This window comes from Bradysia coprophila, unplaced genomic scaffold, assembly GCF_014529535.1.
Source record: "Bradysia coprophila strain Holo2 unplaced genomic scaffold, BU_Bcop_v1 contig_138, whole genome shotgun sequence".
NCBI lineage: Eukaryota > Metazoa > Arthropoda > Insecta > Diptera > Sciaridae > Bradysia > Bradysia coprophila.
In genome coordinates, this window is record NW_023503409.1 from 5,211,647 (window position 1) to 5,236,948 (window position 25,302).

Consider the following 25,302-nt stretch of genomic DNA (forward strand, 5'->3'; position numbering starts at 1 on the left):
AAGACACTGTCTCACAAAGAGAAAAGCTGTCGGAAATGAAAATTAACTGAAATGTCATCAACTGCTGGGCCAACGTAAAAAATCCCACCTTCGTATCTTAGCTGTTAAAGTTGTTCCTCTCCTCTTCTCTGATTTCTCTCATTTCGTATGCTCTAGCAAATGGCAGATAACAGAAATCAGAGAAACCAAGAACAGCTTCGATACAAAAGTGGGATTTTCTACGTGTGCAAAACAGTAGGAATGAATAATTTACGTTGGGTATGTGCAGAAAGACTTTGCTACATCTGGTGAGCGAAATAGGTAGCAGATTGTGGTTCCATAAATATACCGGCGATACTGCCGTGGAACGGTCAAACATTGGAAAGCCATTGCCGAGTCGACATAACAGAGCTGAATGATATTTCCCTCCCAAAAAGGTAGCTGTTCGTTCTAAAATCGATAACTTCCGGTCCGTTTTGTTCACTGTATGCCTCTTGCGAATTTGTTAGTTTGTAAAAGGTGATGGCGTAAACAGACGAAAACAATTTTGCGTTTCTGACCTTGCGTTTTCCATTTCCGTTGTAATCCGATTTGTAGCAGACGTTAAACATTACACATTACACAAGAAATTCTCTCCATCAGGAAACTACTTTATTGAACAAAGCTTATAAATACATAAATGTCTTCCTATACTTGGTAAGGCATTTTTAGTCATCAAAAACGTAAATTAGAACTTAATCTTTGACGCACGGAGTACAACAACGCAATAATTTTTTCACACGGTATTTCATACCTTTATTCACCGCCAGAACTTCAACCGGCTCCAACAGAATTGTTTTGTCGTTTTCATCGGCCACTATTTCATCTGATCCGACTTCACCCAACCATTCAATGCTGTTGTTCATAACTTTATCTTCAATGTACATCCCAACATCATCGGTGGTGTTTATTCCTCTGGAACCAATTTTAGTGTTTTCCGCAATTTGATCGCCACCTCGGAAACCTGGATCACTCCAAGTGCAACTATTTACAATTTTGAGGTCTTTTCGAATTGCGTCCAACTTCTTTTGCAGTTCTTTTCTCTGTGGAGGTGAAAAAATATGGGACTTATGAGTTTCCTCTCCCGAAAATTCCTTCAATGTTCCTCTATAAACTTCAATTTACCCGCAATCGTTCAGCGTTTAATAAATCGTGCATTGTGTCACCGTACGTTTTCATATCATGCAATCGCTCTTTCATTTCGTTGCATTCGACATTCTTCTTTTCCAGCACTAATCTCCAATCGGTGCTTGATTGATCCAATTGATCGGGCTTATTCCATTCCGCTAATTCGGATGGTTCAGATCTATGACGCGTTATTTTCACTCTACGCCGTTCTTCATCTTCTTTTCGAAGATTATCAATGTATACTTTGACTTTGCTCTGTACATGTTGATATCTTCTCTTTGTGTTGAGCGCATCTTGAGATGCATATTTCAATTCATATCTGATGACGAAGAAAGTTTAGCGTTTTCATACAACAACATAAATATAGTTTAGTATATTGATGGTTTAAATCACCATACCTGTTCGATGGACTTCGCTTATCACAATCCATTGTAAAATTAAAACTAATCACAGAAATAGGGGTAATTTCTAGTTTGTAAAACAATATACTGAAGTTTACTCTAAAAATAATGGCGCGCTGTCAAAAATATAACGGACCAGCAATCCCTTCCACCTTTAGTCCCTTAGATCAAATTCGATGTTTCAATAAGTTTCGATTTCCTTTTGTAGACAAATATAGGTTGTAGGTCTACAACAACACAAATAAACAGATGAGCCTTGGTTTTTTTGGTCCTCATAATATGAAGACCTCATATCAAAGGCTCTATACCTTATAGAGCCTTTGCTCATATGCATTAACCTGTTACAGACGGCAAGCACATGACCAGTATTATTATTACTTCCATCGGTCAAAGTATTTTTAATCACTTGATTTCACGGCGGAGTAAAATAAATCAGGCAGGAACGGTTCATTTTCGAAACGTCAAATAAGGGACCTAATACACTGGATGAAAATGAATTCAAATGAACACTGACAAAATCATTCAGGTCCCTAGTAAAATCAGCGCCTGGTTAACTTTACTCTGTCGTGCTTCATTTGAAATCTCGTACTTCAATCTTTTTAACATGCGATTTATTATATGAAGGACCATAGCTAGTCATTATTTTGTATATCTATTGCTAAAACATCGCGACTTCGTCGCTCATTTCCGGCCCACTATAAACAAAACGTTGTTTCTAACTTATGCTAAAGGACTTTTTTAGGCATCGGATAATCTCGCACACGGGCCAACATGTGCCAGATTATCCTTCTACGGGTGAATTTGGCACACGCGCAAAATTTGCTACTTTGAGTGATTTTGTATACTTCGGCATATGACGGAATTTGTGTGCCAACTTTTAGAGGGTTTGCTACATTTGGAATTCGTGTGCCAAAAGTAGAACGTGTGTGACAAGTGGCAGAGAGTATTTAGAGAGTCTGGGAATAGGAAAAATTGGAATTCGTGTGCCAAAAATGGAATCCGTGTGCCAACCACGAAAACGTGTGTGCCAAGTAGTAGAAAGGGTTTTCTTAGTATTTCGAGGGTCTAGTAATAGGAAAAATTGGAATTCGTGTGCCAAAAATTGAATCCGTGTGCCAACCAGCAAAACGTGCGTACCAAGTGGCATGAAGTGTTTTTCAGAGTATTTCGATGGTACGGGAATAGGAAAAGTAGAATTCGTGTGTCAAAAATGGAATGTGTGTGTCAACCTCTCAAACGTATGTGCCAAGTGGCGAAGAGTATTTTTCAGAGTATTTAGAGAGTCTGGGATTAGGAAAAATTGGAATTCGTGTGCCAAAAATGGAATTAGTGTGCCAACCACTAAAACGTGTAGAGTGTGTGTGTGCAGTTTGTATGGAGGTTATTTAAAAATACCTTATAACTAATTAGGACTACAAGTCAAATGTGAGAAATTTCGCTTGCTTTTTAACATCGTGTTTCTTGGGTCATTTACAAGAGGTTTTGTTATAAGACCAAACTTATTTCTGTGACATAGAACTGCAATTGTCGAAAAGACATTTACCGAATAACTCAGCATGGAAAAGACAACGCATCATTGTGAGACCGCATCAATCTGCTCATAAATTTTTGTTGGAAAGAGTGTAACGCTTGTTTCATCACAACTTCTAAGTTTGTCAACTGAGACACAATGACAATTAAGAACATGTGATGGAATAATCCATTTAAGAGAAATATTTTTTTTGTTTTGTTTCATTGGTGCAGCACTAGCATTCTCGGTCTTGCTGGTGTATCGGTTGCATTTGATATGTAGCCGAATTGTGACCCGAATGGTGTAGCCGGATTATGTGTCCATCAGATTCAAATTTGAAAACAATTTTAAAAAAAACACGGGATCAGACTCACGAAAAAAAAATGCGAAAAAAAAACTTTTCTTTTCAGTGCACTTTATTTCCGTGAAACTGTTTCCGTGAAAACATCCTCGTCCAAGCACCAAGCAACCGTTGACGAGATTGTTCCGTGGTGGGCGAATTAGCGGATTTTGCTAAGTTGGAGAATTGCAATTTAATTTATTGTTTTCTTGGAAAGTCCGTTTCTGACGGTGTTTCAAAGGCTTAATTAAATGCTAAAAAAATAAGTCATAGACAAAACCAACCGAGCATGCAATGTATTCACATAGTATAAAATAAACAAATAATTCGTCGGCTATATCCTTTTGTGATTTGGAGAAAAGGCGAAGAAAAATAGCGGGAAATTTCTGAACAAAATGCACTATCACACAAACAGAAAATCAGCCGGGAATTAACGTCACGTAAACGGAGTAAAAAATTGAAAAAAACCAAAGCACCTAGCAGGGTAATAGAAAAAAATAAAGTAGTACTTTAATCGAAGTATGCGAATATTTCCACACCTTTTTTTTCTTAATGTCACACTACTACTCTATTTGACGTGTAAAAATCTCTATTACCCTGCTAGGTGCTTTGAATAAACGGAATAAACGGAGTGCTCTTTTTAAGTGGAAACTATACTTAACTCAAATGTCACCAACGTAAAAACTCCCGCTTTCGTAGGGATTTTTTATGTGTACGAAACTGTAGGAATAAATGGGATACGTGTGGATAGAGAACAATGCTAAATCTGGTGACTAAAATTAGTAGCAGATTGGGGTTACATAAATATACTGGCGATACTACCGTTGAACAGTCAAACATTGAAAAGCCATTGCCGAGTCGACACAATAGAGCTGAATGATATTTCATTCCCAAAGTAAAGAGGTATCTGTTCGTTCTAAAATCAATAACTTCCGGTCCGTTTTGTTCACTGTATGCCTCTTTGAACTGATGTGGTATGTACTCCAGATAGTGTACTGAAACTGGACAGTGCATTATACAAATTTTGGCACCGCACCAAAATAGTACTTCATTTGCCAGCTGTCACTATGATCACTCGTGCTTGGAATGCGTTGCTCAAAATCGAAATTTTTGCGTTACGCAATCCCTAGAGCCTAAGGTACACTTGGAGATAATAGTATCGATCGCATCAAATAGTAGATTACATTGGGCCCTGCGAAAGTCATTCATTACATGAGGGATCAATTTGTGATACGAGCGGAACACACACGCGTGAGTTTGCGAGTTCACAAATTGATCCCGAATTAATGAATGACTTTCGCAGGGCCCAATGTATACTGCTTTGTTGACTGCCCCCTGCGAAAGTTGAGCATTACATGTACATTGCTCTGATAAATCTCGGAATTAGAATGGACTTTTTTACCTGTCGTTTTAAGAAAGAGGCACAGGGGTTTACGGATTGTATGTATAAGAAATGAAGTTTTGTCCATCGATCAATCGCTCACTCAGTCTCAGCGTTGCGAGATGTATCAGAGTAAGAGGAATATTTGTTCAAACCAATAATCTTCGAGTGTCACTTAACCGAATAAAATACATCAACTAAATTGCATGCAGAATTTACAATCATAAAAATAATTTTGTCGAACATGTACAGTGACCATAAGCCGAATGATATGTATACATAAAAATGTTGTCAGTAGTAGGCAACATGGCAACAACTCACACCTCATAGGAATTTCATGAAATCTGGTAACACAATTAATTTATCAAAATAATTATTTTGATCCCGGTTAACATCAGAGTAGTCGGCTAAAAAAAATTATTTCCACTTTTAACAACGAGTTCAAATCAGCGAAGAAAATAAAAAAGGAGAAAAAATGGAAAATTGTTCAAGTCTGGACGATGTTATCGATTTTGGGTCGGATTTTGAAGAGGAAAATCGACCGATGACTCCACCAGAAGTGATTGAAGCTGCTGGCGGTGCCAAGACGAATCTCTTACTGAAAAAATCTAGCGGTCGATATCAACAAGCTTACGACAGCTTTCAAACCTGGAAATAATGTAAAGGAGCGAGATCAAACTCTGAAAGAACGCTTATGGCATATTTCAGTGAATTAGAAAAGAAGTTTGCGGCATCCACCTTGTGGTCAAAATACTCGATGTTAAAGTCTACATTGGTTATCCACGATCAGATTGATATATCTACATACGGATTGCTGACTGCAATGCTCAAGCAGGCATCGAAAGACTATGTTCCTAAGCAAGCAAAAACATTCACTGAAATTGAAATGCAACGATTCATGGATACGGCACCTGATGTCGCTTGGCTGGATGTGAAGGTACCTCACTTGATTTTCTGATTTTTTTAATTTTGTAACGAATTTTGTAACGAATTTTGTAGGTCGTATGTGCATTTGGCTTATCCGGTGCATGTAGAACACATGAACTACCAATAATTCGGATGCAGGACATCAGCACGCTACGATGACATGTTTTATGTCACTGTTCCTCGCACGGTCACAAAAACTGGAAAAGAAAATTCTTTCGCCATTACTGGAGCTTTGTTGGACTACGTGCGAAAATATGAAAGCTTGCGTCCTGGTCACGCCACATCCGACCGGTTCTTTCTAAACTTTCAAAAAAAAACTTTCAGAATTTTTAAACCTGCCGGATCCTCAAAATTACACAGGTAATTAACAAAATAAATGACAAGTAAACCAAAACAGTGCTCTCATTTCACACAAATTATTTAGGACATTCCATTCGCCGATCATCGGCTACCATTTACGCAAACACTGGAGCAAGCATTGAAACGGCATACAGGACACAAATCCACCAAAGTTTGTGAAATGTATATTGACAATTCGATGGGATACAAGAAGAGAACAGGGAACGCAATTACATCTTCAATTAACTGTTCGTCAACTTCGTCTTCAATGGATTCATTTGCCGGTGCTATGCATGACAATGAATCAGAAAGTCCATCCGAATCGAACCATTTTCGCATTGCAACCGATCCACGTCAATCAGATGCTCCACTGCTTGGTATGTCCCGTTCGATTGCCAGCAACTCATTCGGCAGTGGATTACTGTCCCCTGGAAATGGCTATGGTATGCGTGGCAATGAATCAGCAGGTCGATCCGAATCGAACCATTTTCGCATTGCAACAGATCCACGTCAATCAGATGCTCAACTGCTTGGTATGTCCCGTTCGATTGCCAGCAACTCATTTGGCAGTGGATTACTGTCCCCTGGAAATGGCTATGGTATGCGTGGCAATGAATCAGCAGGTCGATCCGAATCGAACCATTTTCGCATTGCAACCGATCCACGTCAATCAGATGCTCCACTGCTTGGTATGTCCCGTTCGATTGCCAGCAACTCATTTGGCAGTGGATTACTGTCCCCTGGAAATGGCTATGGTATGCGAGGCAATGAATCAGCAGGTCGATCTGAATCGAACCATTTTCGCATTGCAACCGATCCACGTCAATCAGATGCTCCACTGCTTGGTATGTCCCGTTCGACTGCGAGCAGCTCAATTGGCTCTGTGCATAGCGAGAAATGCACTGACGATATTGATTTTGATGGTGCAGACGGTGAAATTGATGGCAAGGACACTGTTGATAGTTCCCAAAATCACGTCTACAGCCAATTGTCTACGCAAAATTTTGATGGTGCAGACGGTGAAACCGATGGCGAGGACACTGTTGATAATTCTCAAAATCCCGTCTGCAGCCAATTGTCTACGCAAAATTTTGTTGCACAAATGGATAAGCGTTTTGCATTTTATAAATGCAACAAATTAATGATAAATATTAACAAGTAAAATGCTAGCTGTTCTGCTAAAAATGCATTAAATGATTCAAATTTTACAAAATTTCTGTGCGTGTTTATTCTTATCGATTTCCCCTTCCTTCGCTTTTCAATCTGTCTTGATGTAAAGTAGTCACTTTCGCAGGGGGCTGGCCATTGATTTTACTTTCGTAGGCGGCAGGAACGAAAAAAATATCCCAAATCTCCCTACATGTAATGGATCATTTTACATTGGGGTAAATGTACATGTAATGCTCAACTTTCGCAGGGGGCAGGCAACAAAATTATAATCGAAAGGAAACCAAACAATTAGCTGAATGCTTCATCCGACCTTCGCTTCTTCCAATTTTCCGATAACCTTTTGAGAGAAGAGCCAACGAAGGAAATTTAAAAAAGCGCAATGTTGAAAGTGCAAAAAAAAAAATTTAAATTAATAATTGTCGATTACAACACTTTAGCTCGTGGATAAATCTTGTAGGTTAGCTGGAATTTTACGTATACTATGAGTTACCAAGCACGGCTCCGCCTCTGGTTGACGATTTTTACAATACTCTGTCCAATATATTTCCTCATGTTGGGAAAATAGCTATTCACACCGCAAAGTAAACTCAGAAGTGTAACGAACGCAACCATGTAACGGATCTTTTGTTTTTGTTGGTTTTTTCGTTGGGTTTACAATACGCAGCGTACACTTTTCAAATGTCAAAGTGACAACGAATAAGAAACATACACACATCAACTTTTTCTTTTCTATATAAACTCAGGCTGTTGCCAATCAGATAACATTTAATTACTAGCATACTAAACTAATTTTACAAAATAAAAAAATACGTCAGATAACAGACATGTATCAAGGAATAAAATGTCCACATCACCGATAATACATCACCCAACGTGTTTGACTTTACGTTACCGAAAGTGTGTTTCTCTGTCACGTAAAACGTAAATCTTTTATTTTATCCCATTTTCGATAATGATGCAAAAGAGGCACTAAGCTATCAATTTTGTTGATATGAACTGCTCGATGAAAAGTTGTAATAAGATTTTGTATCATGAGATCGAAGAAAGCCGTTTTGATAGCATCTTTTTTGTGTGTCTGGACGATAATAACGTACATACTGTTTATGCGACAAACATTCGAAGTTGATAGTAAACACAAACATATGGAAAATAAGTTAAATTATTTGGAAGCAGGTATACAAGAGGAGGCAGAACAACATGATATATTACTACACCAGTTCGTAAGTGTGGTTAAAAGTCGTGCAGAGTTTCAAATGACCAGTAGTACAACAACATCAACTCAAAACGCTGAAAAAAGTATGTGTAAAACGAGATACAAATTTCGGCTGCCCCATTACAGCACATTTCTTTCCAAACCAACTAGATGACCGCGAACGACTCAATGGTGTCAAGGAAATATCTCTGGTGGACAATAGCATACCGAATCCGAACCGTCACAATTTAAGTCTGATTCAGAAACATGGGAACGGTGAGTTCAAAGGTCCAGTGATACCAGTTCTGGTGTTTGCTTGCAATCGTGTTTCGGTTAAAAATTGTCTGGAAAATTTGGTTGATTATCGGCCGAATGCCGAACAATTTCCCATAATTGTGTCACAAGTGAGTAATTCGGTTGGAATTTAAAACAAACAAAAACGATTCAAACAAATCAAATCTTCCGTGCAGGATTGTAACGACGAGCCGACCAGAAATGTCATATTGTCGTTCAAGGAGGTCTTTTTAATTTCTCAGCCAGACCAAACGGATATTCTAGTTCCGCCAAAGGAAAAGAAGTTCAAAGGCTATTACAAGATCTCTCGTCATTATGGTTGGGCGTTAAACACAGTTTTCAGTGAAGGCTTTGATTATGTGATCATAGTCGAAGGTAGAAGAATTTACGTTTGACCGTTACTCGAACACATTTTCAATTCTTGTATTGTTTCAGATGATCTGAATGTTTCACCAGATTTTTACGAATATTTTCTGGGAACGCATGAGCTGTTGAAAAACGACTCATCGCTATGGTAAACGAATCAATTCTTCTTCGTTAAACCAAAGCAAATCGTTTCAATAAATATCGATTTTATAGGTGTGTGTCAGCGTGGAATGACAACGGAAAGGTTGGCAATATTGACGAGAATGCTTCCAGTCTGTTGTACAGAAGTGATTTCTTCCCAGGACTGGGTTGGATGTTGACGAAGGAATTGTGGACCGAATTATCTGTCAAGTGGCCAAAAGCGTAAGTTTATTGATATAGCTGGCATGGACCGTACAGTGGTTGAGTGAAAACTGAAAGAGATTTTGTTCTAATCGAACATTCAATCAATTTAAGATTTTGGGATGATTGGATACGTCAGCCTCAACAGCGTAAGGACCGAGTATGTATTAGACCGGAAATATCAAGGACTCGAACTTTTGGAAAAGTTGGCGTGAGCAAGTAAGGAATTAATTTTTTGCCTAGTCGCCTTTACTGTTCCATTAATATCTGCTCTACTCATTGCAGTGGAATGTTCTTTGAAAAACATTTAAAATTCATCAAATTGAGCGAAGTCTTCGTCCCATTCACTGAAATGGATCTGTCTTACTTGCTGAAGGTAGGTCTCTCGTTACACTTTTCCTCTTCGTTCTAACCCATTGTGTAACTCAATTCCGTTGACGATTAATTGCAGCAAAACTATGACAAAACATTCCTGTCTAAAGTATATTCGTATCCGGTCGTAACCTTTGAGGAACTGAGACGAGGGAATGTGGTTACAAAAGGTGAACCAGTTCGAATACAGTACAATACCAAAGACCAATATAAACGAACTGCCAAGTTGCTAGGACTAATGGACGACTTTAAGGTGATTAGATTGATTGACATTCTTGATTGATCAGTTCGTCGAACAATAATTTTGCGTTGAAAATTGTTAGAGTGGCGTACCGCGTACTGGATACCATGGAATCATTTCCTTTTTTTACAACGATCAGCGCGTGTATCTTGCACCGAATAGTAATTGGAAAGGATATGACCTATCGTGGAGCTAACAGAATTTGGTTGTCAGTGCATCATCAGCATGCAGTAAAATTAACACAAAGTTTTTGAGAGTTTTCTTTTGCGGTTTCTTTGTTGACATGAGCGTGAAAATCGGTGGTTTGTTCTTAGTTTTTCCAAATAAATTTGTGTGATGAGGAACGGGCACGGTGTAAGTTTACAAAGTTTTGCATTAATATTCGATTGTGATGATGATGTGTGTGTGCCACAAATTGCGATGAGTCGGTCTAAGTCACATTGTCAGTTTTTTTAATAAATTTTTTTTTTGTTTCAACAAACCCTTACGATATAGCTGCTTTCCACTCAGACACTTTGTTGTCTGATTAAAATCAGTACTATATATGATGGAAGGAGGGTCGGGATTCAAAAGAAAACTTTAATTTATGAAATTCACCTGTGTTATATTAAATGTTTGTTAGACCGCCGGTGACGGTGTTGTGATGTTCTGCTGTTATTTGTGAATTTCTCTCAAATCATTCGTCGTGAAAGTTTGTTTAAACAAGAGATGGACTGACATTCCGAATGGGCCAGGTGTAGAAGGATCCTAATCTGACACAATTTTGTGTATTTTCTCGTCGGATTGGGATGGTGTAAATTTATGGTAGAATTATGGGGACTCGATAAATCTTAGAATTTCCAGTCAAGATGGAGTGGCTTTTCTTGCAAATATTTGTGTATTTTCGTTAGCATAAACAATTTAAACTCACGACGGAATGTCTTTAAATAAATGAAGTGATAACTAATATTTAGCTATGCCTGAATGTACATTGACAAAAATAATTGAATTGAATAAAAACAATGAATGGATGACCTGGTTTTTTTTTAACTTTCGGCCTGCCTGTGAATCATTAAACAATCAATTTATATGGTCGAGTGATAATAAGGTTGATAAACTCGCGATTACCTAATTTCATAATATTTTCTGAAGTGATACCCTATCAGAGAACCTTAAGGTATTCAGATTGTAAAGCTTTATTTATAAATAGCCTTAATACAGACAACACTGTCTACCTACGAATAATATCAAGTTTTAGCTTAAAATAATCTCATGCCGAATCAGGAACAGCTGAACTTCACCAGCTGATCAACAAACACACTCTACTCTTGTATAATATACAATCAAAACACATTCTGAACAACGATTTTGCTACAGCCGTACGTGTTATGTGCGCACATAGATGATCTCAACGAATATATGTAGCTTGTCTTTGAATTGTTTTCTATACAAAGGTATTGTGTTTGTCGACCAGCTGGAGATGTTCAGCTGTTGCTGATTCGGCACAAGCTCATGGTTGTATGCATACTCGGTTTAAGTATTGTCAAAAAAGGACGTCGACCTCATATACATCTGTTTTATTTGATAAAACGAAATCGCCTGGAAGCCCTTAAAAACACCTGAAAAATCAAGCGAAATTTCGAATCGGCCGAGGAGTGCGTGTGTCTTATATTGGCAATCAATGACTTACTTTGTTCAAAGTATCGTATCGACTAATGTTTGATGCAAAATCTTTTACTTCATTCGTTTTACCATAAAGTTAATATTAAGAACAACGTGATCTTTGCAAATTTGTAGCCTACATTTAGGCTCAAAATTATTCATTTTTTTTATGATTTCTCTGATCCATTTTTTTTTTGCAAAAGTAAAACCATTGAAGCACGAAAAAATGTGTTAATTTTAACCGAAAAATTGGATTGTCAGTGATAACTTATACCACTTGGACAAAACCTTTGCAGATTGTGTGAATTAATGTAATCTGCACAGGTTACTCCAAGTGGGTTAAGTTATGACTCACAAACCAATTTTTGAATAGGTGCTTGAATGTTTTTACTCTTTCAAAGTAGTATATTACTATACAAGGGAAGGAATTTGAGCTAAGGCTAAGGTCCTCGAACACTTTTACTCATCGTGATACGAAATAACAAATTATTTCCCGAGTGTAGTATGAAGTTTTGCTTTACGAAGGAGGGAAAGACTTTTCCCTAGGGACGAAAAGTCAATTTTCCCTCCCTAGTAAAGGAAAAGATTTGGATTTAGAGAAATCATCAAAAAACGAAGATTTTTCTGTCTAAATGTAGGATAGAAATTCGCAAAGGTTCCATTGTTCTTAACTGAATTTGTGTCCAAGTTTGCTTTCAGTTCTGTCGAGAACAGATGATTAGCCGTTCGCTGTTGACCAATAATAATAAATTCACATTGATCGTAAAGACGTCCATTTATTTGATCCTACTATTATAGTCTTAACACATAAAACTGAAATTAATCTAATTGATAGCCAAATGTCCCAGGCAGAGGAAAAAGAACAATTTTTCAATTTATTTTGCGATTATTTGCTAATTTCAGTCTCTGCTGAAGCTTTCACGCGTAACATTCGGAACATTAATTTATCAATTTTATAAATAACTTCGAAAATAAATACTTTTACAGTTGAAACTGATGCATGGAATTGTGGTAGTCGGGTCGATTGTAGCGCGTTGCTGTGCGACTGGAAAATTGCGAGATTGTATCGTCGTGCATATTGTGATGTGGTGAGGCCACTAGCAGTACAGGCTGTAGATTCATTGATTTCCGTGATCCAGCTATGCTTGCAGCATCGGTTGTTAAATAAGCATTGTTTATTTCACCTGCAATTTTTTTGGGATAATTATTACACTAAAAGCCTCTACTTGTAAGATGTGATTTGTCCAAACAAAAAAAAACTAAAAGTCTTCTCGATACACCCACATAAAGGTCACAACGTCTCCTCACTAAGTTTGTGACTCAGGCTTAATGCGCACTTCACTCCGTTTACTCATCGTTTAAAAAAAACAATGAAGGGTGCTCTCTCTCTCTTTCCATTGTTGTAACGTAAACGGTGAGTAATGCTTGATTTCCACTTACCAAAAAAGTATTACATATGAGAGATAAATTAAATTTTTTCTTTGTTTACTTGACAGTTGTTTTTGTTGAGTGGAAACCATACTTAAGCGGAGTGAAGTGCGAATTAAGCTTTATACTTTATGATGAATGTTTAACATTGACAAAGAAATCTTTTCCGAATTTTCTGTCAAAATCTGTTAATAATTTACCTTTATACATAGAACTCTGATACATCGGTTCCGGTTGTAAACGGACATGTCGCGTGGCTAATATGAATGCCAATGTAGCCAGTATGCACCCATCAATACAAGCTTAAAATAAATGTTCATAATTAGTGAAAAAAGACAAAAGTAAGTTAATTGATGTCTAGGTAGGGCTGTCTTAGAAAGCAAATATTTCGCACAAAATCGATAGACGAAACTTGAAGCAAAATAATTTACAGATTTAATGAGATATTCACTCTACTAACCAATAATAGCTAATGGATAAGCCCAACGAATTCCACACAGTCCCAATTCAAAACGATTCGATTCAGGACCACAAATCTTACGAAATTCATTTGAATTCCAACCAAAGGGAAAGGCTACACAGCCGACGATCATACAGATGGCTGGAAATGCAAAAATTATTTTATTAATAAAAATTCAGTGAACAAACATTACACAACACCGAAGTACAATATATAACCGAAGTATAATTATAAAAAAAAGTTTTTTTTTACAAAAAAATACTTAAAAAAATCATTTCCTTAACAACCAACCGAATGTGGTAATTGGAAGCCAATTTGTTCATTATTCATACACCACGAATCCATCATCATCGGGCATATAAAATACGAAAATGGTCAGAATTAAACGATCTTGTCTAATGATTTCTTCAACATTTCTTTTGTATCCGAATATTCGAAGCGTAACAACATGGTAAGTAATACTATACTGTGTAGGTACAATCATATTGTGTGTATGGCTAGATGGATAGCATAGGTTTTTTTGTTAGTAATTTAGCGTTTGCATTTTGATTTACGTAATAATGAAAATTAACCACTGTTTCTATCACATTTGATCAGACCTAAAATAAACCATTTCCAGATCTAGAGATTTTTTGTTTGTAGTCGGATCTTTCAGATCATTTTTGTGTGATGTCCTTTGGTTGTCTACATAAGAAAAACCAAAACCAAGAAAAATATAGTTCATTTTCACTCGAAAGAATCGAAAACATACAACGGGTTTGTAGAGAATATCCAAAAAATGATTGTTCTATCAACGTTAGGACATAAGAGTGCTCGATTCTCTAAACTACAATGATGATTACCAAACAGACAAAGTTAATGCGAACCATGCGAGATTATAACACGTCAATTATGAGAACTTGTTACCATTTTCACAGTTCTGTGAGTTTTTATGTAATTTGTGTTCATAATTCGTTGTTGAAATGGTTTTTTCTTCTTATGACAATGTTCAACTGCCTCTAATTTCAGTCTCTATGGTAAACTGGTAAAAAGAACGAATATGCCGTCGTTATCGGTTATGTTTAACTACGTTGTAGTCATTCAGAGATAACTTATAAGTTTGACGAAGACGAAGACAGTCAAGTTTCTTCAGATGTTCTGTGGGAAGTATAGATTTTTTGGGCTAAACGAAAGAGCTCGAACGAATAAATTGAATTGGATCTGAATTTTGTCACTATTCTATTTAGTATTTATTTCTATTGTAACTTTCAATAGATATTGACACAGTGAAAGGCTCCGAGGGCTTTACTTTGCGAGCTATTTTTACCTAGTGATGGAAAGGCCAAATTACCTCATTAGTAAAACCGCACGCAAAAAACCGTGGTCATATCTTCGGAGCAACGTCATTTATTTTTGCTGTCTTGGAGCCAGAAAATACGTCATTACTGTCTTGTTCAAAACCGGTTTTTCGCATTTTCTGGTCACAAAACAGCAAAGTAACGTACTCTCTTGCTGTGAAATTTGTTGTTTTTGAGCGTGTGAGATGCATTCCTCGCCTTCGGCTCGAAATAAAACCTCCACATCAAAAGACAGTAATAGTATACTCTATCTGTTACTATAAATTTTCTTAATCATACAAGACGACTATGTAAAAATACTTCAAACGCATTTATGTTCGTTTTTGGTAATGAAAAAAAAAAATATCAAAGTTTCATATGTTGGTCTATATGATGAATTTGCGCCAGCTCCGAAAAGAAATAAATTAATTCTTCTGGTTTTGACACTTTTTTACTGTCAAAATATTTATTTTACAATCCACAAACTTTTACCAAAAAAGAAAAAGAAAACCACCGTAATATGTATATACTGGACTGGATACCCAAAGGCGGTTCGGGTGAGAGAGGTTGGTTGGATCGCCAATTACACTCTAATATTCTTTTCTAATGTTATTGGAGGACCATCCCAATCCGCCCATATGGCCAGTCCTGCATATAAATCACACTAAGCACACTAGATAAAGCGTAATATGCACCATTTTCAACGAAACGATGTTACTGTATATACAAATACTGGTGCTTCAATAGATCATTTTCACGTAACGGTAAACACACATAACCAAGAATTCAAACAAAGGTATTAAGGTTAGATTTTAGTATCGTGTCTGACAGCTCCTTTGTTTTTACTGGTAATATTTGGTATCGTGTCTGACGTTTGGAAGGTCAATTCTTCCTCTAATCCTTCACATCCGATATCAATGCTACTTCGTTCGGCTTGATCGTGTTCAACGTTCTATTAGATGTTCGAGTTGTCGATCGAGTTGTGCCACTGGTCAAAATCGTTCCTTGCTTCCGTGGCGATGATATTCCACGCCAAATGTTCCATCTCTTTATGATGAGCTCTTTCACTTTCGGTTTCATCACAAACAAGAAGAATATAACGACACCTTGTAAGGCGTTCGTTAAATCTGTTACATAAAAATACCAGCCCCTGCCACCTGGTGATATTATCCATGAAATCACTTCCGTTGTCCACGTTACACCCATTATGATAAATAGTCGAAAGAAGAGTACGAATTTTGCGCTTTCATTATCCGAATGGTTTTGATGCCTTTTGCTATCCTCCTTGGCAGTAGCTCTTGACATTTCCATTTGCACTTTACGTATTTTCAATGCCGTCAATATGAAAAATATGGAATTGCAGCTCATTATCAGAATGATTGGCAGGTACAAATATAAGAACTGCGACAGCCGATCCGCCTTCAAAAAGCATCCTGCTCCCATTCCTGGCTGGAAATTCGATGAAATGTTGGAACTAGCGTCCATTAGGTAGCACAGTGCCACCATAAACATTGATGAACCCCATGCATATGTCGAATATACCAAGAACTTTTTCAAATCATCAAATTTGTTGATACCTTGCATGCCATGGAAATTCCACCACAAATCGAAGCTGATCACACTCAGCCAAAAGAATGCAGATATAAAGGCGAAATATACAACGTAGCCCAATATTCGGCACAGTATCGGCTCGAAATAGTCCGACCCATTCAATTTTATCCAACCGAGTGTTATATAGCCAACAATTAATCCAAGTAAATAGCACACCAACGATTTACCATGAACGTTTCTCAGCTCGGGAAGAATGGTGTAGACCAGTGTTGTGACGACTAGGAACGGTACGCTGATGAACATTCCATATGGAAGCCAAGAATCTTTGGTAGCTGAATAAGGTATAAAGCAAGTCATCAGCGATACTTCGATGGTATCGTTGTGTTGTATAGGATTCAAACAGTATTCATTTTTGCTCAACATTTCGTATGGCGGGTCGCCCAGAAGAATACTACCGTTTTTGAACAATACCCAGGTATTGGTTTCCGGGTAATTTGATGGTTTCATTTGGAAGATTTTGTGGCACGGTTTTCCGACGACATAGTTGAAAATTTCAAAGACTTTTTCGTCTTCAAAGTTCTGTCCGTCATTTGTTACACTTGTAGATGCGTCAGATACACTATCATTTTTATAGCAATTAGTCCCATTAACAGACCGATATAGATACTGTCCACGGGGACAACACATTCGTACACATGGTGCCAGTTTACAGGTACATCCACGCACATGTGGAGCTACCGGCTGTCGAAACGATTCATTTACAAATTCGTAATCATAAACTGCGTGTAAGTAGCTGGGATAAGAGACTCCCTCGAACTTTATGCTACCATCATCCTTATTTTCCTCTCCATCAGTTATGTTAATTGAGTCCAGATATTTGCATGGCTTATTTAAATCGTCCAAATGTGCATTTGATTTTACTACAAAGACTAGTACTACTACAGCTATGGCGATGAAGAAGTATTTATTGTGACGTTGTCGAATAGTCATGTTGCCTTTGTGTATCTTTTTCCTATGAAACACTCTTTGTACAATATTAGTAATTTATTCCGTACCACACTGATTTATTCAAATTTTTTTGATTGAACAGTTCGTTGTGATGACACTTTTTTTCATACCGTGAAGGGATTTCAAAAGTTCATTTCGATAACAATTACATTGATTTTCAATTTTTGTGAATGATCAGCGGAGACTTTAAGATTCTTTTTCCCGTTGTAATGACTGGAGCTGATCAATGACACAAAGGAGTTTTGTTTTGTTTTCAATTTGTTTATACCACTTGCATTCGGTTGTGCATTACAACCATCCTCAGGCTGAAAATTAAGCAAATGTTTCGGAAACCTTAACTACAAACTCCTGCTTCTGAATTCTATACGAATTTGTTAACTTACTCTAACCAAATTGGCGAATATTACAGATCAGTTTATAAAATTTGATTGCGCAACTCGTTGCTGATCACTTCTCTGTTTATTTTCTTTGTTTATTTTCTGTGTGACTTGTCAACTTGATCTCTCAGTAAGGTGTTTTCGTTGGAAATTTCGGTAGTTTTCGGCGGAATTCTTCAATCTCATCAAAAACAGATCGAAAACCTCTACTCGTCGTAATGTGAATAAAAACGATAAAAACTACCGTCATGGACACAAAGTGAACTTATTCGAAATTTGTAGCGAAAACATCTGACTGACAGATCAAAAGTTGACAGGTCACACAGAAAATAAACAAACTAGAAGTGATAAGCAACAAATTTTATAAATTGATCTGGTAGGTGCGCCTACCTCTATGGGTGCGTGAAACGTTAGATTTACAGAAATGTTTACAGAAAGGAGACAAAAAAATGCGTTTAAAAGCAATTAACAAGTTATGGAAAACTGAGAACGTCCCAAAACCGTAATAAATTAGGAAAAAAAAACTTGTAATACTTGTTTTTTCTGAAATCTCACTACTATACTACTAGAAATTAGAATCTCAAAAATTGGTATTACCAAAGGCTCTTTGTCTTTGGTATTACGATTAATGAATAAAAATTTCTTTCACAAATTTTTCGAGTCAATTTTTTGTTGGTAAAACTTTTTTGTGTACGACGCTCAATGCGTCACCCTCAGCGATATCAGTTATTTTGTAAGTAAGATAAAGGACTTGCGTCACATGTACCCTCTTAGGGTTTTTTGACTGATTGGTATTACCAAAGGCTCTTTGTCTTTGGTATTACGAAAACCAACGCACAGTGCGTTGATGAAAACAGTTCCAAGTATTGTCACACCCAACAGAATCAATCCGCAAAACATAATAGAGTTATGATAGAACTATCAACAGAAGCATACATAAATGTATCCCACAAAAATTGCAGATAGTTCGAGGTTAATTGTGAAAACAATTAAAAAAAATATTTTATTCATATCTAACGGTATAATTGCTTGATTCCCCATTGTATTCAAATTGAAATAAATTCATCCAAAGATGCTATGCGATGATAAAACTGGCTAAATAATTTTATTCATCATCAGTTTCTAAGTCAATGTCATAATGTATCTATAGGCATACCTCATGGGCTGATATCGAAAATCGAAACGACTTCAAAACACATAAAATCAAAATATTTATACTTCGACTCGATGTTTTATTTTCCAGTCAATCGGGCTTTCTAATTTTTGTTTCGCTCAGGTATCAATTTATAACACGTCTCATGCCAAAGCCGCATATAAATATATAAAATGCACGGTGCAGAAGTATTGGATATGAGTGGATCGATGATGACTGATTTTTACTCGCATTATACGTATTTATGGATATAAGTGAAGAAAAATTAACAAAAACCAGAAATGAAACAAAACTTGTTTGATGGTAAGTATGTTGTGGTCCAGAAATAGCTTATTTGTGTCACGGTGTCTAATGTGATATGATCGTATTTTATGCGTACTCATTGCGGATTTAAAATTTATTTAATTGTCTTGAAGTTCAGTTGGCATTAGACCGGATAAATGTTTCAAATTGAAACAGATCTGTTTGGTAATACCAAATATTTAGATGACCACCGATGATTTACACCATTAGTGACTACACGTATGATTGAATGATCCGAATTTTTAAAAACTACAATTCAATTAATGAAAGTAGAAACAATTAGTTTCTCAGAGTTTCTATCTGGTTTGACAATGACTTGTTTTTTGCGTACTTCTTGCTAAAAAAAAATTTTGCGAGACTACTGATCAAGTGACTATAACTATCATTAGTTTAAGAGAATGCGTAAAAATTGTCTTGAAGTTACATCGATGCGACAGTCATCAGAAAAAGTAGCGACCCGAAACATTGTTAAGTATTACAGTAATGTAATAATTTACAATGACTGAGCGGTAACATAAAAATTGCATATTGTATTTATAAGTGCATTTAAAAGATTTAATTACTTTCTTTATTCTATGCAATAATTGCTACAAATCTGTTAAAAGTGAAACTTTTTTTTCATTGTTACAGTCATTATAGTTCATTAGTATGAAAGTGTTTTTTTTCTGGCGATAATTTATCTTTTGACAGCGATACCATCAATATATTTATGGGAAATATGTAAATGTTTCACATTTGCATTAAGTGCAACCGAAAACAAATTTCCCTTCAGTTGTTGCAGAGCGAGAGAGAAAGGGCATCACTTGAAGGTCACTTAAGTTCATCCATTCGTTACGTTTCTTTTTTCTTTACACTTTTGTAATGACACTTTTTCAAATGGTAAACATTTGCTTGTATGCTCCATCGTTCCCGTTGTCAGCGACATGTAGTCACACTCAGCCCTCCGTTCATTTAATATATTTACGAAATCTCAGATATATTTTCGTTCCAATTTCTTATGATTGTCTTTCAATCGGGAACCACTGACATTTACCGGAAACAATGGAGCGTGAAGTGCTTTGGTATAAATTTCTGCGTATAAAATGTTGTAGCATAGAACATACATTTATATTACAAAGTCTGCAACGACAAGTCTTTCTCCAATTTCGTGTCTGAGACTTGTAGCCCTTTTTTTCAAGTCAAAGAAATAGGTAAGTTAATCGCCATGACTTGAGGCGAATCGAAGGACATATTACCCATCCAAGTAAACGGGAAACTTATTCCCAAAATTAATAAAATAAAAATGGTTCAGAGCACGGCAGTGTAAAATAACTTTACTCTGTCGTGTTCAGAAGCATATTTAGTTCGAAATATTCCGGACAATTAAATCAACTCACCTGATAATATTTGCATCCAACCGCAGATATGAAACACAGTTGTTGATCTCATGAAAAACATTAGGATCAATAAACAAATCGTCATAATTGCAGTTATGACGGCTATTCCAACAAATATTGTTGCCACCTATAAAATATAAAAAAAGTCGTTCTGTTTCTTCTTGTTATTATGAATTTCAAACCAATTCACCTGAAAGGGCACAGAAGGAACAGATAACATATCACTAAATTGCTTTTGGCAATTTTCACTTGTGTCATCTTTTTGACAGACTTGCCATAAGCCTAGTCGCCCGGCACTATCCGAGTCCATATCACCGACCCATTCTGAAACAAGTGAATAAAAGATACATATAAGAAACGCTGATGGACCACAAGCTGCTGCTCAGCAGTCTTAATCTATCTTAATAAACGCGAAATAACATCATTGTCTGTAGGGTCAATTGTCTCTAGTTTACGAAAGACTGAATTAAAAACCCACATCAAGCAAAAGTGATCCTAGTCGACAGCTGCCAAATTGAGTACTATTTTGTATGATATAGTTTTTTACAGTGTTTTACAAATGTGTGACACACTGTCAAGTTTCAGTACCCTATACTATTTAGAGTACCACTCATGCTTAAAGTGCGTTGATTACAAGCATAAGTGGTAAATAGGGCACTGAAACTGGACAGTACATCAAACAACTGTAAAACACAGTAAAACAAATCAATTTCAAAATAGTACTCTGCTTGGCAGCTGTCAACTATGATCACTTTTGCTTAAAAAGCAATGCCCACATTTGACCGCGATATCATTCGAAATAGAGACCGATAGAGCATAGTCCTCACTGCCAATAAAGAAAAATGTTAGGTCTGTCAAGGCCTATTTTAGCGAATTTCAAATTACCAAACTTACCGAAAATTACCAAAATATACCAGAAATTACCGAGAGTAAATTTGATAATTTTTAGCAACTTTTGGTAAATTTTAGAAATTTTTGGTGATTTTATTTGGTAATTTAAAATTGTTCAAAATATTCCTAGAACTCTGGTACTTATTTTTGGAGCTGTAGAAGTGCCCTAACTAGGTTAGTCGTACTGTTATCTTACATCGTTCAGATTCAGACGACAGGAACCAAAATTAAAGGTTTGGTGTCAAATAAAGTGAGGAACGAATTTTAACCTAACTACTGTTAACAAAACAAAATTATTTTAGAGAAAATAGCGTTGAATCGCGAAGTACCAGAAACGATCTTATTGTCTTAAGGCCAGTTCATGGTCGCATATATCGCAAAAATGTATGCGAGTATGAACTGGCCTTAAATGGGTACAGTATAGCAATATACTTTATGCAGTGTGTCCTAGTTTTTGCACATTCAGTGATCGACTTTAGACCCTTAAAAATGCTGTCGTCCTATATTGCAAAAACCAAATTCTTACCTGGTGTTAAGAAAGCCACTGTACTAATTATTGCATAGCATATGGTAAATATCGCCCATAACACAGCTATCGCCTTCGAATTTCTAATATAATTTGTTGCATAGAGATGAGATGATTCCACATATTCTATTTTTGTACCCATTACGGTATCGTTGTTTTTACCTTCACTTTTATCTTAAGCGTTTTACACTGAATTCACAAATCACATATATATACACTTGTCCAGTTCGTTAAATGTTAACCATAACAATTTGCCATTAAGATGGCATTTTTTTTGTAAATAATATTTAAGCTTATTTGCTGCAACAACAACGTTTAAATTCAATACAATCCATTCATTTATTGGCCTTTGTTTTTTGTTGGTTCAAGTTACATAATATTGTAACCATATATCGTGATATTTCATCCTCTTTAATATCAGCAATATTGCAAGAACGAAATCGATTGGATGTTACATTCTAAGAAATCTCTGCCCACATTTAAATTATCGCACATGCTAACTTGCTTGTTTACGATATAGTAATGCACGACGTATTAAAATGGTAAGCAGAGAAAATTGACTGCTGTTGTACGATTACATATTTCCTGCATAATGCAATGGTATCCATTTATTAATAAGATTAAAAAAAAAACGACCGTCATCAACCTTCGAATTTCGGTAAAGCATTGAATTATAGTTATTTTGGCTACTCTGTGTCGCCAATACCAGTACCAAAAATAATAATGCAACACAGATTTGTAATTAAGTCACTTTTTGAAAAGAGATCGAATCCACAATTGCTTGTGTTACACAAAAATCCATTCATAGTCAGGGCTTATTATTAAGAATTTTATTTCTGAAAATTTTGACAGTTTCCGTAAAATTTCAAAAAAAAAAATCTGATTTTTTTTGGAATTTTCCCAGAGCTTTCAGAATTATTCGGAATTTTCTCAGAAATAAAATTCCCAATAATATGCTCTGTACAACAATAGCTGGTCCGGTACGTCGTATAATAATACAATTTAAATTAAATATCATTATCTGATCGATCCAATGATCCATTAGATCATGACTACGTTCTCTGTGTGTTGGTAAATTATTTCCATATTAAATTGGCGTTTTTTCTTCATTGAAATGCCATTTCAGAAAAAAAAAATTATTTTATAAAGTGGAAAGTCAAAAGCACAATTCATACAGCACAAAGTGTAAATAAATAACAGAATCGAACTAGTTATTAAGTGTGCAACGTAATGGGTGACCTATTGATCAACCTTTCACAAATGGATACTTGCGAGATATTCGATTATAAAATGCATAATGGAATAATGAGATCCATTTCGACAGACTTTATGCTTCAAAATTATCAAAAGTTAGAAAAATTAATGGAGACTCAAGGACTGAGACATTAATTCTGGACTGGTATCTTACTTCACGTACACCATACCATACCTAACATTCGCTATACACAGAATCGCAAATATAGGTCAAATATCAGATAGGGTTCAGCAGGTACGGCTGCAGAGAGCAGGTTTTCTCTCGCATTATAATTTTGAGCTCCAAAAGATCAATTTTTTTATTTAGTTACTCATTGTAGAGGAAAAAATGGATGATTCCTCAGAGAAATGTTTGCTAAAAATTGACTACATTCTGGATTGAGTATTCAGCACCTGTCTAAGAATTAGCTCATTGACTTATTACAACAATTGTTTAGAATCCACATGTAATCAGAAATCTCGAATCTTTTGACTGGAAACAATAAACTCTGTACCGGTATGGTTACGCCACATTTTTCGAGTTAACAAAACAAATGGCCTACAAATGAATTTCACATTTGAATATTTTTATTAAAATGTTGAAGATGGCTTCCACTCGTTTAACACTCAAGAACGATGGTGTTTAATATAATATCGTTTTGATGACATCAAGGTATGATATTCATCAACCTCATCACACAACATATTTTTCAAAATATTTTTTTTTCTGGTAAATTTGTTAAGACAACAATAACTTGTTGTTGTTGTACGTTTAACACATTTCATTTGAATGGCGTAAGCAAATTTTACAGCTTCGAACGAATGATAACTATGCAGGTATAGTTGGCCATTGTAACACTTTATTCTCACAGAATTTTTAGTTGAAACATTTCTCATCATTGATGAGTAGAAAGAAAAAAGAATCTCTTTTGTGTATATTATACCACAAAAATTTACATTCCACCGTTATTGTTTATAAATGAGTTAAAAACCACACAATTTTGCAAAAAATAAATATTTCATTTGCAATATCCAATACCCTACGATCAATATTCAAATTTCAAAGCGGAACACATTTCTAAAAATTTTCAATTGTCCACAGCATTCTTTCTTTCATCTTACAACCAACTTTTTAGACCGATTCAACAATGATCTCTTTTTTACCTTTCTGTACGCGACTTGTTGATTAACTAAAACGATGAAATGTTGCTGGATTCAATATAGTTGAATGAACAACTTACACCGATAATGGTATGAGTGAATGAAACATTTTTCGTTTCTCTCATTGATGTGTGCGTGCTTTGGCATGGATACATCTACGCTTTGGTAGTGTGTTAACTTCTTTGGCAAGTAAAATAATTTTTCTGAAAACAATAATCCGGGATAATTCCCTATATCCTTCTCAATTCATAGAGGTATCATTTGAAATTAGTTCAAATATTTGTTTAAGTGTAGTTGATTGTTGTGTCAGAACCAGCATTGTATAAGCATAACGAATTCATGCTTCAATTACTTTCAATTGTATTTGTGTTAAGAAGACTTTTTTATGTTCCGTAGTCGGTTGTTTATTTGTTGATATTGCGGGCATAGCATTTGTGTGTTCGTTGAAAACCGAATATTGTTAAACACGGTTGTCAGAGTTTTGCTAACTTTTTCATTGAGTCTGTTTCGAATGTTAAGTGAAGTATACAACCAGTCGGTGAAATGAAATTCTCACTCATTTTTTCACACAAGCAGAAAATTTTGACAGAATGCCCATACATTTTGTGTCAAAATTTCATTTTACCGTCTGTTTGTATACTTGGCTTTAACGGAGAGAGGTACGAAAACCATTTCTTTTGTTCGGATGTGGAGGCAATGAGCGAATTTTCTTTTATGAGGTCTGGTTTCCACTTAAAAATGTCCGCCATAAATGAACACCGCGAAGGTTTTCTATCGGTTGAGACTCATCTCTTTCGTTTTTTAACCAATAAAAATCCTTCACGAAGTTCTCTTACAACGAATTTTTTTTAATGGAA

The 25,302-nt window shown here is 36.0% G+C and overlaps 4 protein-coding genes across 6 annotated transcripts; 1 reads left to right on the forward strand and 3 right to left on the reverse strand.

Moving 5' to 3' along the window:
* Positions 1-608: 608 nt before the first annotated feature.
* Positions 609-1,703, reverse strand: LOC119073630 (protein swallow-like). The gene is made up of 3 exons (XM_037179221.1): positions 1,545-1,703; positions 1,144-1,465; positions 609-1,061 (listed from the first exon to the last, which is right to left on the reverse strand). The coding sequence occupies exons 1-3, from the start codon at positions 1,574-1,576 to the stop codon at positions 714-716; spliced, it is 702 nt and encodes a 233-aa protein (XP_037035116.1). The 5' UTR covers positions 1,577-1,703; the 3' UTR covers positions 609-713.
* Positions 1,704-7,883: 6,180 nt separating this feature from the next.
* Positions 7,884-10,577, forward strand: LOC119073529 (alpha-1,3-mannosyl-glycoprotein 2-beta-N-acetylglucosaminyltransferase). Its single transcript, XM_037179068.1, has 9 exons — positions 7,884-8,510; positions 8,578-8,810; positions 8,877-9,075; positions 9,136-9,214; positions 9,280-9,429; positions 9,523-9,627; positions 9,694-9,784; positions 9,860-10,033; positions 10,104-10,577. The coding sequence occupies exons 1-9, from the start codon at positions 8,246-8,248 to the stop codon at positions 10,215-10,217; spliced, it is 1,410 nt and encodes a 469-aa protein (XP_037034963.1). The 5' UTR covers positions 7,884-8,245; the 3' UTR covers positions 10,218-10,577.
* A 1,821-nt stretch (positions 10,578-12,398) lies between these two features.
* Positions 12,399-24,779, reverse strand: LOC119073602 (LHFPL tetraspan subfamily member 3 protein). Of its 3 annotated transcripts, none has more exons than XM_037179176.1 (7): positions 24,449-24,779; positions 22,052-22,351; positions 20,825-20,958; positions 20,635-20,761; positions 13,551-13,691; positions 13,291-13,392; positions 12,399-12,846 (listed from the first exon to the last, which is right to left on the reverse strand). In XM_037179176.1, exons 2-7 carry the CDS (start codon positions 22,191-22,193, stop codon positions 12,644-12,646), a joined length of 849 nt encoding a protein of 282 aa, XP_037035071.1. In that variant the 5' UTR covers positions 22,194-22,351; positions 24,449-24,779; the 3' UTR covers positions 12,399-12,643. The 3 variants fall into 3 exon arrangements, with proteins under 3 accessions (XP_037035071.1, XP_037035070.1, XP_037035072.1); XM_037179175.1 differs by having other exon boundaries at positions 24,329-24,453; XM_037179177.1 differs by lacking the exon at positions 24,449-24,779 and adding an exon at positions 24,414-24,433.
* LOC119073498 (G-protein coupled receptor Mth2-like) lies at positions 13,731-18,066 on the reverse strand. Its single transcript, XM_037179013.1, has 2 exons — positions 17,809-18,066; positions 13,731-17,730 (listed from the first exon to the last, which is right to left on the reverse strand). Exon 2 carries the CDS (start codon positions 17,405-17,407, stop codon positions 15,761-15,763), a length of 1,647 nt encoding a protein of 548 aa, XP_037034908.1. The 5' UTR covers positions 17,408-17,730; positions 17,809-18,066; the 3' UTR covers positions 13,731-15,760.
* Positions 24,780-25,302: the final 523 nt, after the last annotated feature.